The 14062-nt window shown below is 34.8% G+C and overlaps 1 protein-coding gene across 1 annotated transcript in view; it reads right to left on the bottom strand.

Moving 5' to 3' along the window:
- The window catches only part of LOC116463154 (nesprin-1-like), a 532795-nt gene that overhangs the window by 350086 nt on the left and 168647 nt on the right, over positions 1-14062 (bottom strand). Inside the window, exons 15-21 of the mRNA XM_058434482.1 lie at positions 11545-11657; positions 10840-11008; positions 5184-5280; positions 4435-4637; positions 2525-2689; positions 1908-2060; positions 774-917 (exon numbers count right to left, since the gene is read on the bottom strand). Coding sequence (XP_058290465.1) covers positions 774-917; positions 1908-2060; positions 2525-2689; positions 4435-4637; positions 5184-5280; positions 10840-11008; positions 11545-11657 — 1044 coding nt within the window. The remainder of the gene's footprint in view (positions 1-773; positions 918-1907; positions 2061-2524; positions 2690-4434; positions 4638-5183; positions 5281-10839; positions 11009-11544; positions 11658-14062) is intronic.

Genomic DNA, 14062 nt, shown 5'->3' with positions numbered 1-14062 from the left:
TTTTTTTTTGAGACAGAGTCTCACTCTGTCACCTAGGCTGGAGTGAAATGGTGTGATCTGGGCTCACTGCAAACTCTGCCTCCTGCGTTCAAGTGATTCTCCTGCCTCAGCCTCCTGAGTAGCTGGGATCATAGGTGCACAACACCATGCCCAGCTAATTTTTGTATTTTTAAGTAGAGACGATGTTTCATCATGTTGGTCAGGCTGGTCTCGAACTCCTGACCTCGTGATCCGCTCGCCTCGGCCTCCCAAAGTGCTGGGATTACAGGCATGAGCCACCGCACCTGGCCTAAATGTATGTATTCTAAGCCTAAGTGAGCTCCATGAGATGAGGAGGGCAGAATTTCCATGGCTTTGTGGCTACGCTTGCAGAAAATTGCACAAATAAGTTTGGAGTGGAGATATATCAAACAAATCTTAATAAATTCTCATTTACATTTATGATCCCCTCTTCTTCCTCCTCCTCATCTCTTTTTTCTCTTTATCTCTCTTTCCCTCTCTTGGTTTTATCACATGTAACTGTTCCCCAAAAGTATCTAACTTTCTATTAAAATATAGCTATAATACTTCTAAATTAACAGAGGTAATAGTTGGTATCAGCATCATAGTCTTATTTTTTTTAATTCATGACAAAGTTACTAAACCAAGAATCCCAATTAGAAACAAAAGCATTGTTAATAAGTAAACACTTTGCCCATGGGGAGGAGGTAGCAAGCAAGCCGAAGGCACTGTTGGTGTCACACAGCCTATTGTGCATTAAATTATTTTCGCACCTTGGTTAGCTGCTCTTTGAGCTTTGACATGGTTGCAAACATTTCTTTTCCTTCTTCTTGGGGGCTTTCTTTGGTAATGAGGTGTGCTGTCTTTGTAATTATCTTGAATTGGGCATCCATCACAGGCACCCTCTGCTCAATATCCTGCATGAATCATTGAAACAGCCAGATTCACACATGACACATTTCCTCTTAACTTCAGGATTCCACAGAAGGCAGAACAAAAATCAATATGCACTGTATAAAATCCAATACTTACACTAAACTTTCGACGATTCCAGTTTTTGCTTCCCTTCATTACTAATAAATATTGGTAATATTATATAGTTAATAAAACTTTCCTTTAAAAGTGACCAAAACATCAAGATTAGCTGAAATAATCTTTGTACTTTCCAAAACAAATCCCATGTTAATGTAGTATGGAAATATAAAATAAAATGTAAATGTATATTTAAAATGTGGGGCAATTCTGACTTTAAAAATTAGACTGGTTTTCTTTAAAAAAAAAAAGTAACACATTGCCATTATATAAACTTATAAATTAGAAATATTAGGATAATGACAATTTAAATTACTTATAGTCTTCTCCCACAGTAAAAACCAAAGCCAACATCTTATCTACACATCAAGTTTTTTTTCCCTGTGTTTACACCCATTTTAAAATTTTTACGAAGACAAAAGAACGATACTGTTGTTTGCTTTTCTCATGTAACAATATATTGCAAAATCTTACCATGTCATTAAAAATTCTTCCACTACTTCATTTTTGACAGCTGCAGGCTATTCAAAATATGCAAGTACCACAGTTCATGCAATAAATCCTTTATTATTGAAAGTATTTAGGTGCAGGTGCTATCTATAGATGTCTCCTGTTTTTTCCTAATACTTTATAACTTGGTTGTAGAAAAAAAAATCTCCAAACTGAAAAACAATTTGAAGTTACTTTATATGATCAAGACATGTCTTTTTTACGTTCAATATATTTTTTCTGACAGGTGCAAATTGGGACATACAGACATGTCAAAATGATGCCCAGGAGACACAGAAACAGCTTTTGCAATGATCTGAATAAACTTGCTGATCTTTCCTCTCACAACAGAGTAGGCTTTTCGTTTTGATTCAGAAACCCCTCACCTCCAAGTCTTGAATTAATAACTTGACATTCATAAAAGAGACTTCTAAGGGTTCAGAAAGTTTCTTATGGGCTTCCGTTGCAAAAGCAGACAGGGTAACAACACAGTCTGTGTATTCCTTCTTCATTCTGTCCATCTCATCAGCTTGAGCATACTGTTAAGGAAAGGGAGGAGGGAACATCGTGAAAGCCAAATTTAGCTGCGACCACTGGAACCACAACTTTCACTTTCACATATTCTCTGGAATTGTTATCTGGTAAGAAAGACTCTAATCTTTGATTCTCATTTTAGATAAATTTGAAGTAAGTCCAATTAGTTTGAAAGACAAAAAGAAACTAGCATAAAAATGAAGAAACATGATTTGAAACGAGAGTCATTCCATATAAGCAGGCTCCATATGTCAACATAATCCTTAATCAAACTAATGCATTTCTGTAATGTTCCTCCATTACACATGGAAAAGAATGAATAATCAACCATAAAACACACCGGGTTTAAACATATCTATGCTTTGCCTTAATAAACCTGTGCTCTAAAAATAGAATTCTCTCTAAACAGACTACTTATCACATTTGTAACACATACACGTTGAGGTGTATATAGATTTGAAAGACATACTTGCTTGACTTCCATAAACAACTCCCTCCACCGCCCATTTAGCAACAGTAATTGCTGCTTCAGGTCACGGGAAACCATCTCATCACAGGTTTCAATTAGAAAATTGCCAGCATCGTTCATGGCAGTATGCTGCTGAATCCAATGAGGTAAATTTCGAAAAAAATCCTAAACAATAAATAATGCACAATATTGTAAACCATAAACCAACTATCAGTGACTGATATGAAAGTGACTAAATAGGAAAAATATTTTTGTTTTAACATTCATGTGAATTTTAAGATAAGTCATAAATCTCTTTAAAAATGCACATTTTTCACAAAAAGTTTCAAAATGTGAGCTAGAGATACTGAGTGTCTTTTTTATAAGAATAATTGTGCCATATCATTTGCTGAAGACAAAACAAAACATGATGACCACTTTCTGTTATTTCTGTTTTGCAGATTAAAAAGCTGAATTTCTGTAAGTGTAAGAGACCTGTGCATAACTTTCAGGCTAGTAAATACCAGTGCCGGAGTCATATGAAAGGCATAATACATTAGGGAAATATATAGCTTCCTTTTTTATTTGTATAAATTGATGGAGTATGAGTGCAATTTTGTTACATGCACAGATCGTGTGGTGGTAAAGTTGGGGCTTTTATTCCTTTTTAAAGAAAGAATAGCTTTCTTTAATAATTTCTTTTTGACCTGTTACTTTTGATTTTTAAATTTCAGTGTAGTACATTAAGATAATTAGCAATCGTGGAGATAAACCATCAAAGAAAAAAATTTTAAATTAAATATCTGAGTCAAGAGCACTTAGTACAATAACACACTTTCTTATTTATTTAAGGGTTCCCTCTTGGCAATGAAACAGTTTCCAACTCATTTTAAATAAAGCGTATGTGTGCACACGCACACACACAACACATATCACAGTGAAAAACAAGGATACCAAAGATAATTCAAAATCCATTTCGTAAGCCTTGTGTGGGAGGACTTCCTACATATATAAATAGATTAGAACACTTCTGTTTCTGGTGGTTATATTTCTTTGGATCAAATTAACACATATGACATCTACTAGGGCACTGCCAGTCTAATCAGAAAAGCCAAAATCTGTATGGGTACATAGTTATTGCCTCCCTCAGCTACACAAGAATAGTTGATCTACATGAAGTATAGGATGGTAAAACATTTAAAAGTGATACATCTACTTGTCCAAACAATAATAGATGAACCAATCTTGGATGGCATGTGGTAATTCTAATGCATGCATTTTTAGTATCACTTAGATAAATTGATTTTCCATGTAAAAATGCCAGCTCCCATTAGGAAGTATATAAGCAGAAAACGGTCCATTTTCATGTGATATTTACATATAAGTGACATTAACATAAAACAGTAACTCTCACAGGCACACACACATACACACTTATAACTGGCCAAAAAAGAAATCACTCCTACCCAGAATGAGACCCTTGCTTGAGGGTTGATAAAATCCAAAACAGAGTATCTAACGAGATACAAATGTCCTGGTCCAGCTGTTCAAGTGGTGTATGCTAGCACACAGATTCAGTAGTATGTGTTTCAGCACTATGTGAAAACAAACCAAAGTTGTTTTCATCCTCTCTTAAATCAGGAAATCCATGAAGGCTGGGGCCCTAGACACTCCCCTTCGTAGACAGACTTCAGGGTAATATAGTGCCCTCCCCTTTGCTGCCCATTGGATTTACTGAACCCTCCATCAGCTTCTATTAAGTAGTGTATTTATTGGTCTATTGCTAACCTGAAAGTGCAACTTTTCAGGCAACGTCAACATTCTTGAGTGACACTTGTAAATATATGAGACCCCCTAGTGAGCTACGCTGTAAAAGTCTCTCATTTTTACATACATCAAATGTCTTTTCTTTTTGCATGAACCGATCTTACCTTTTTGGCATTTTCTGATTGATTGAGCATTTTCTCAGCATCCTCTAGCCAGGCTTGCAGACTAGCCACTGTATTGCCATAGCGATCCCAGTTAGAGATCACTTCTTCCAGCATGCTCCTCACACTCCTGACTTCTACTGAGAGATTCCTCCACTGAGCAGTGGTTTCATTCATGAATTTCATCACATTCTCAGCTTCTTCCACTGAAACAGATAAAACCAATTACAACCCTTATCTTACATTTTAAATCCTCCATACCTTTTTTTACTATGGTCTTATACATTGGTGTGCAATAGTACCCATCACAAATGCCAGAGTTCATTTCCAACAAATATGACAGACATAATTACAAATGGAAAACAAATGTATTTTACAAATTGTGTCTTTACACTAATTAATTTCTCATTTACTTGATTGTTAATACTCAACTTATTCTATGCTTTTGCCTTTAATCCTTAGATGCAATTTAGAAAATAAATGCTTATTTTGTTCTCTCTTAGAAGAACACACACACACACACACACACACACACACACACAGAGAGAGAGAGAGAGAGAGAGAGAGAATGATTATGCAGGTTAGGCATTGTACAAAGCCAAAGGAACTGAATCCAGTATGTGTTCTCCTGGCCAATGGCAAGGTCACTCAAAAATTTCACGGAGAGAAAGAATGATCTGATCAGATAGAAACCTGCAGGCTCTAAATTCTACTGCAGTCTACGTTGCAACAAATTCTGTAGTATGTTTTACCTGAACCATCTGCTTTGACATACATCTCAGCTGTCTGTTTCAAGATCTGGTATGTCACTTCATATTGTTCAAAGAACTTGCTGTTTTCTATAAAAGACTAGAAAAGGAGGAATGGTTAGAAGATAGCAAACAGGCTCATGTAGAATGCCAAAGTCAATTTTCTTCAGTATAGCTATAAGCATAGTTTACCCAAATTTGTTAATCTTGCTCTTCTTGAAAATATAAAATTAATTCCACTGCTACAAATTACCTAAGATCATTCTGAACACATAAATTGATTCCACGCTTTTGATTCTAACTCAGCACGGGACTGAGAAAATATTCTCTTTCTTCACCAACCAAGGGTTTGCTATTTGAAGAGACAAAAATTTCTACAGAGAACTTGGGTCTAACATTTAGAAAGCACTAAATTTAGCAGAACATTTTAAAGTGTCCCACTGTGTTTCAGCTGTGGAAATTCTGTTGCTCTTTGAACATTAATCCTGGTGAATGACTGCTCTGAGGAACTCCAGATTATAAATAAATGACACAGTGCACAAATGCTTCCCTTAAAATAAAAAGTAAGTAGAAAAATTGGAAATAATTACATATTCTATTATGTAATAATAGAATTTCAATTATTATTATTTCACATTTCAATGACCTATTATAGAAAAATTGCAGTAAGACATGTTTATATATCTATTTGTAATTTATATATATATATATAATAGAATCACTACTGGCAAGTGAATACTATAAAATTGAGAATATACAAAAAAGTCTTTAGGTAAATTTTATTATTGTTCACTTTTAGGAATATAAAAAATAATGTGCGTTTCAAAGATTGTTATTACTTCTTGAAAGTAGAAAATTAATGCAATTACAGTTAAGAACATATCACCAAAGGCTCTTTAATTTCTTGCAAAAGTATAATGAATTCCTATGATTTGAATCTATTAAAATACTTGATAAATGTCACTGTCATAAATACAAAATTAGCCTTCAAAAACCAGCTGAATTCTTGTATAGCATGCTGATGAATGCTTAGTATAGAGATGTAAGACACTTGTGTGCAGAGGAAACATTATTCATACAGCAATTTCATAGAAATCTCTGGATTTTTATTGATAACTATCATGTTTTGAGATAACATTTTAAAAATTGTATCTATAACATATTTCATATCATTTTATGTTTATAAAGCATTTACTTATAAATTAACTATTCTTCAGGGATAAAATGAATAGAGAAAGCTGTGAGCTGGAATGAGAGGTTCCATGATGAATACTACATTCAATAACTTTAATTGGCTTTATTTTATTTGTTTGAGAATAAAGTCAGACAATAGTATTCTGATTAATTCACTATTTAGCCTTATATCTTCTTATTACAACCCAGTTGAGAAAAGAATAATTTACTAGAATTTAAATTTTGAATAATTTAACTAAACAAGCAATTCATTATTTGATCAAAAATGGAAAATTATACCTAATGTTCAAGATACCGCATAAGAAATTGAAGAAATAATTATGTTTGGCAAAGTTTAGAAAAGAATCTGCATTTAGTATCGGTACAAATTTCAAGAAGCTAATAGCAAAACAATTTTTCTAAGTGTCAAAGAAATGGGAAATAGTGCATGTGGTGCACAGGAAGACTTAAATATGCTTTTGCTAGAGAAGTTTACAAAATAATTAAAAATGAACAAGTGAGAAAAGCTTATTTCCAATTTAATTTCTGGTCCATGAGGCAGGAAAGAGGGGAGAATGTTTTCAGAAAGAATGTTTTATAAATGCTGTAGACACTCATTAATGTATTTTTGAATTTGGCTATTAGGAAGACTGGATGATTAATTTTTAAAGAAAGATATCTATTGTTTATTTTAAATTTGTATTGGTGCATTTAATTTGGTCCTTTTTTCTGAATATGGAGTAAATGCATTTAGCAATATGGATTATTTTATCTATCGAATCACTTTAGCAGAACTGCTAAATCTCCATTTTACTGTAAGCTATTTAGACACACCTGTCAGAAAAATAGAAAAGTAAATACAAATGCATATTTAAAATAATAATAACAAGATTCATTTATTTCTTTCAAAATAAGGTTGAAACTTGGATCACAAGTTCAACAAATAAGCCATTTTAGTCAGGGGACTTTTAAAGTTGATGGTGCTTCAAGAAAAGTAAGTGGCATACTTATTTTTGGTATTTAAATTTAGTGTTAGTGACTGCATTTCTACTTTCACAAGATGAGTGTAAATATAATAAATATGAAGCTCATCAATTTCACTTGAATGAAACTATGCCAGATTATTCGAGATATTTAAAATTAACATCGAGGAGAGGTTTATCAAGACTATTTACATTAAAATATAATTATAAATAATAAAATGAATATTCACATTATGTTGCATTCACACAGTCCACAATTTCAAGAGCTCTTTTTTTTTCTTTCATGTGAAAGATTGAAATATTAGCCGCTTTTTTCCATGGTGAAATGGAAGCACATGTTTTGGTCATTGTCAACAATTCTGACAGCAAGGACTAAACCAATTACCTTTTGGTTTGCATTACAGCATGCAATCACTTACCAATGGCATGTGGCCTAAATTAATGACAGAAAGGATTGGTGAAGTATTTTCCAAGAATTCTTTAAGCACTCAGTGGCTGCATATCTGAGCTAGGATGTACATTCTCTTTCTCTAACACTTAAAAAGAGTATTCTTTGTTTTTTGCAGGATGGATAAGTCTGAATTGAGAATTATGAGTAAGGAAAATATAATTATGGAAACTTTATGGCCCAAATATTACTTTGGTTATTAGATGATGTAGAAGCATGTGGCTTATTATAATACTTTATTTATTTTTATTTTTTGAAATAGGGTCTCACTCTGTAGCTCAGGCTGAAGTGAAGTAGCCAGATCATAGCTCACTGCAGCCGTGAACTCCAGGGCTCAAGCCATCCTCCTGCCTCAGCCTCTTGAGTGGATGAAACTACAGGTGCACACCATGACCCAGGCTAAATTTTTAAAATTTTTTGTAGAGACAGAGTCTCACTATGTTTCCCGGGCTGGTCTCAAACTCCTGGCCTCAAGTGACTCTTCAGCCTAAGCCTCCCAAAGTGCTGGGATTACAGGTGTGTGTGAGCTGCTGCCCCCAGCCCTTTTTTGGGGGAGTGTGGGGGGTGTAAACCAAGGAAAGAATTGCACTTACAAAACTGACTTTGGTGATTTGTGATTTTTATTTGAAAGTCTTCAGCCTCTTTGAAATAGCCTGTTCTAAAATGAATGATTTTCCATAACACTCTAAAAGGATAAGAGAGGCTCTATGAGGTGTTAACATAGAATAAAAACAGTATATGTCAGTCTTTGTTCCCTAGAAAAATTCCTACCATTTTTTTATTATTATTATTATTATCATAATCATTATCATTATTAGACATCTGGGAAAGACTAAGCCTTCTAGAAATTAAGTTATTCACAGACACATGGGTGCTCAGTAGCTAAACCATGACCAAACACATTTCTAGTGGCTGGTATCTGCACTTCATCAGTTCCCCACCACTACAACCATGCTGCCTCATACATAAATAACAGCAACTATGAGGCTTTCACGGTACACTTACAGGTATGTAAGTGTAAAATATTGTCACGTATGGACCAATATTAAATCGAACTGATATTTATGTGAATTACATTCTTTAGATCACTAACACATAGGATATCATATCAATTATTTGGTCTTTTAAGTTAAAAATTTTTTTTACAATTTTTTTTAGATTGTGATATTCAGCACTTAAGCTCAAGGGCTTTTGATTTGGAAAGATATGGATTCAATTTCTGATTCCACAATTTACCACCTGGAGCATGTGCCGCCAGGAGCAAGTGACTTGAGCCTATGGAGCCTCAGTGCTTCTGCACTGGCTCCTTGGTATCTAAAACAATGTGAAACCCCCAGCCTGCAGGGCCATCACTGAGATGAAAAATGATGCATGTAAAACACTTAGCATGTGGGAAATGCTCCATACTCCACGGTTATCAAAACTATTAAACAAAATTACCTTAAAACCCTTCACGGAAAAGAAACACGAGTGATAAGTAGGTATTCTTCAGTAGCAGATGAGAGTACTAGGAAATGTTCATTAAAGCATGCTACGTATGTGGGATAATCAGCAATTGTATGAATAGTTGTGAAAGTTACAAGGCAGTTTGGAATTGGTGGTTGAGTGAACTTGATGAAGTAGGCAGCAAGTACTAACGTTTTTATCATTAATAATTCTTTATTCACATATCATTTGAGAAAAAGAGAATTATTAACATCATTGTGTTGGAACATTAACCTGGTGGAATAGTCTTATTAGCTGTTTAAATCTGATTTGCTGTTCTGAAATATCCAGAACAAAGACTGTGTCTGGTATAAATAACTACTGGGCTGAGAGGGTATCAATTGGCATGACTAAATCTGAAAATATACATGCATATTTGTATTTCATATTTGAAGAACTAATGTAATTGCTTGAAGCTTAAAATCAAGTTTTTCATAAGTTTCCAAAATAACTAAAAATGAATAAAGGAACATAACGGATTTTGCATTTTGGAACAAATGTTTCCTAGACAATTTTAGTAAATCTAGGGAAAGATTTTACTGTAAAGCAGTTAAATCATTTTTTTTCTCAACTGTATGTTGTTCACTCATCACAGAAAATGAAATTAAAATGTAGCAAAATAGATTATGGTTCTAAGATGCTTCAGTGAAAATATGGTTTCAATAAGTATTTCAAGCAGAACATGTTATAGAGTCCCTGTGACTAATCAAGTTATAAATGGGTTTATATTTTAAAAGTTCATTGATTTATCATAGTATTTGTGTTTAAACATAAATGAAACAGTACAAGACTAAGATAATCTATTAATTTTATGAGCAAATTTGCATGGAAAATTAATTTGTAGGAGGGGCATGTTTAATTAACTAAGAAATAATCTGTCTTTAGTAACTATAATACACTAATTACATGTAAGTGAAAACTGCTAGTTACAGAGCAAACAAATTCTTTCATCAATGCAGGTCTATGATTCTAGTAAACATAGAATTATCTATATTGATAGCCCAAAATATGAGATAATCTTTAAAAATTAAGTTGGTACAGAGATTCATAGACAAAATGTTACTCTTCCAGGGTGCACACAAGGGGCAATGAAGCCCAGGGAATTACGATAAAAAAAGACCCAGTGGACACAATCTAAAAAAATAGGTAGTTCCCATTTGGACACTTGAGAATGGTTCTAAACTAGTCACAGTTGAATTTTAAAAGACATGAAGGTAATCTTTAAGTATTTTAATGTAGTTGAAATGGTGACCTCCAATAAAAAATGTGGGCATGCAATACAAAAAGTTTTTTAAAAAATTAATAAAGCCAGTCAGGATGGTCCCATATGATTAATGAAGCAAAGCATTAAACTAAACTGAACTAGGGGATTTTAAATAATCAAATTCCAAAGAAATAGGTTTAGATTTCAGATAATTCTGAAAAGCTCATAAACTTATATCTAACCCATTTAACACACGCTATCTTTATGCTTAAATTCAAGAATTAAAATAACAACATCAAAGAAACTGCACTGTGTTGCTAAATCCATGGCTCATCGGAATTCTCTGTCAAAGCACCGGGGACTCACCACGTAGTTTTGTAGAAGCTGCTCCACTGACTCTCTCCTCCCGTACTTAATGATCCAAGACTTCAGCTTTGACTCTGCAAGAACCAGCAGTGAGAGCAGACGGTACTTTAATTCTAAAAATTCCATTTTCATTAGGTGTAGCTCTGATGTGGAGGAAACAAAATGAAACCTAGAAATAAAACAGGGAGAATTTATAGTATGTAACTAATAGTAACAGAACTGATGCTTACTTAACCTGTTACATGTCAGCCTTAAATAGAATGCAGCCACAAGCTCTTCTAACTCTGGCTGATCATTTTCTGGAGATCTGATTCCTTTTCTAACTCTGGATTTAAAAGCGAAACATGAATGATTGAAGTCTTCGATTTAGTTCTTTCCCCTGCCAACACATCTCTCGTCTGTTTCTTTTATAAGCTGTTTTTGCAATATTACATAATGTTCCTTACAGTACTGAACAAAAATACAGCCTCTGAAGAAACCATTTCTGTGATTTCCAGGCTGTAGATAAATTCAGGTTCACTCTTTTCAGTTAATAATACATTAGAATGGTGGCATTCTTAGCATGTCTTATGGGAGCCCACTTTCTATTTACCAAAGGTAGGCGCCTCTGTTAAAAAAAAAATCATGAAAAAATAAAAGAAATATAAAAAGCATCCACCTAGCGTTTTAAAAAGAGACTTCATTTAAATGCAGATATCCTCTTACCTCTCAGCCATGTCCTCTAATTGATCAGGTGGCACTGGAATCCCGTTAACAGACCTGGTCCGGTAGATTTCATGGAATGCTCTTTTGTGGGCATCTGTGTTTTGAAGCAGATCCTAAGATACAGTTTAAAAAAAAATAAAAAATGAAAAACATGTTTCACAGAGGGCTAAGAAGCATAATTTCCAGCCTGTACCGATGAGTCAATGTATTCAACAATCTGATCCCGCTGCCACATTCAGAGGCAGCTTGGTGCCTGTCAAAGGCTCTTACCTTGAACAGGAGCTGGGTGCTTGTACTTAAAACACTATGCTGGAACTGCATCTAATAATTATGCATCTTTTAAACACACATGACACTTGCACAGCAATGCATTCAGACGTTTTAAAGGCACATGATACAAAGGAAAATGTAATTACTGCTATGAAATGATTTTAGTATTTTTTGCCTTTCTTGATTTTGGATATGTTGGTTTTTAAAAGCTTAAAACTAAGCATGACAAATTGAAACCTTTAATGGCAAAAGAGATTAGGCTTTCTACTGCTATTTTATTTTGAATGCATGCAGACTATTATAAAGTGATATTTGCTTGCCATATAAAGTAAGTCAATCATATTACAATATATTTTGAAATATCCTTTTGATTAGAAAATTTCAAACAAGTGCAGGGAATACCCCATAGGTAACACAGTGAGAAGATTAAATGTGATGTTAATAAATATTAATTATAGACAGTATAGAACTCCACAGGTTTCATTCATTTATTTAGGTTAATTTGAATCTTCTTTGATTTGTTTGCTGTGTTTTTCATCATTTACAAACTAATTTCTAAAAATATGTACATGTATTTTACACTCCCTCACCAATTTCTCACATACAAGCAAGGAAGAAGTTAGGTGAAAGGAGATTCATGCCTTAATTTCTAGAGCTTAGTTTGTGTCTTGATTGCAGAATAAATACAGTACTTAAAAATATGTCACTCATTGAAAAAGTAAGACATATTAGACCACCGAAATAATAATTAAAATTAATATTTTTATCTCATACTAAAATTTAGTGAATTAGAGAAATTAGTAGCAAAACCAGCCTAAAATCAAGAGACACACTTGATGGTGGGACAAGTGAAGACTTTTCTATGATAAATTAAAATGTTAAGGTTTGTATATGCTTGTCCACATATGACATTTTAACATGGTAGAAAAACCTTAGGGCCAGCCGGGCGTGGTGGCTCACGCTTGTAATCCCAGCACTTTGGGAGGCCGAGGCAGGCGGATCACGAGGTCAGTAGATCGAGACCACGGTGAAACGCCGCCTCTACTAAAAATACAAAAAATTAGCCGGGCGCAGTGGCAGGCGCCTGTAGTCCCAGCTACTCGGAGAGGCTGAGGCAGGAGAATGGGGTGAACCCGGGAGGCGGAGCTTGCAGTGAGACGAGATCGCGCCACTGCACTCCAACCTGGGTGATGGAGCGAGACTCCATCTCAAAAAAAAAAAAAAAAGAAAAGAAAAAGAAAAACCTTAGGGCCAAACTATTTCTATCCTGATTTATTTTGCTATGATCACATTTTGACCTGCTTTGACTCTGAAGGTAAGTGCAGAGATACTCACAAGTCATGTGTGCCTTAAGGGAGGGTACTATGTGAAGCCAAGAACTCATCACAGTAGGGGAGAGAAGAAACAGGTGTTCTTAGAGCAGCTATTGATGATGAGTATTCTAGCCATTCTACCTCCTTTATCACACACAGACACATTGCTGTAGCTTATGGTTGGGCTGAAACTTTCCCAAGTGACTGCAGAGCACACTTGGAGTTATCACCCTAGCTAGCTCTGATTTGTGACAGTTGTTAAATATCTACTATATTGAAAAAGTCTTTACAAGCTACCCAAACAAAAACATTTTCACACATATGATAAAAGAACTTCTTAGGCCGGGCATGGTGGCTCACGTCTGTAATCCCAGCACTTTGGGTGGCCGACGCTGGCGGATCACAAGGTCAGGAGTTCGAGATCAGCCTGGCCAACATGGTGAAACCCTGTCTCTACTAAATAAACAAAAAATTAGCCAGGCATGGTGGTGTGCAGCTGTAGTCCCAGCAACTTGGAAAGCTGAGGCAGGAGAATCGCTTGAGGTGGAGGGTGCAGTGAGGCAAGATCAGACCATTGCACTCCAGCCTGGGCAAGAGGGTAAGACTGTCTCAAAAAAAAAAAAAAAAAAAAAAAAAGAACTTCATCAGTTGGCATGATGTCACTGACTCCTCTGAAAGGCCTTCTCACTATAAAACAGCTAGATGCTGGGCAAAATATAGGATTTTAATTCACCTTGCTGGGTTCATAGGAAGTAAATGAAATATTTTAGGTCCCCCATTCTTAGTAAAACATGACCCCAAAACTGGATCACAGACCTGTAGGCAAAAAACAAATAGAAAAATCCAGATTGTCCTGGGCAAATATCTACATCACTCCTGAGAGAGATTGAGTCTTAGAATGTGAACAGGATGAGGACACTGAAATGAGATCTCCT

Source organism: Hylobates moloch, unplaced genomic scaffold, assembly GCF_009828535.3.
Source record: "Hylobates moloch isolate HMO894 unplaced genomic scaffold, HMol_V3 SCAFFOLD_28, whole genome shotgun sequence".
Taxonomy (NCBI): Eukaryota; Metazoa; Chordata; class Mammalia; order Primates; family Hylobatidae; genus Hylobates; species Hylobates moloch.
This window is presented reverse-complemented; position numbering and strand designations above follow the sequence as displayed.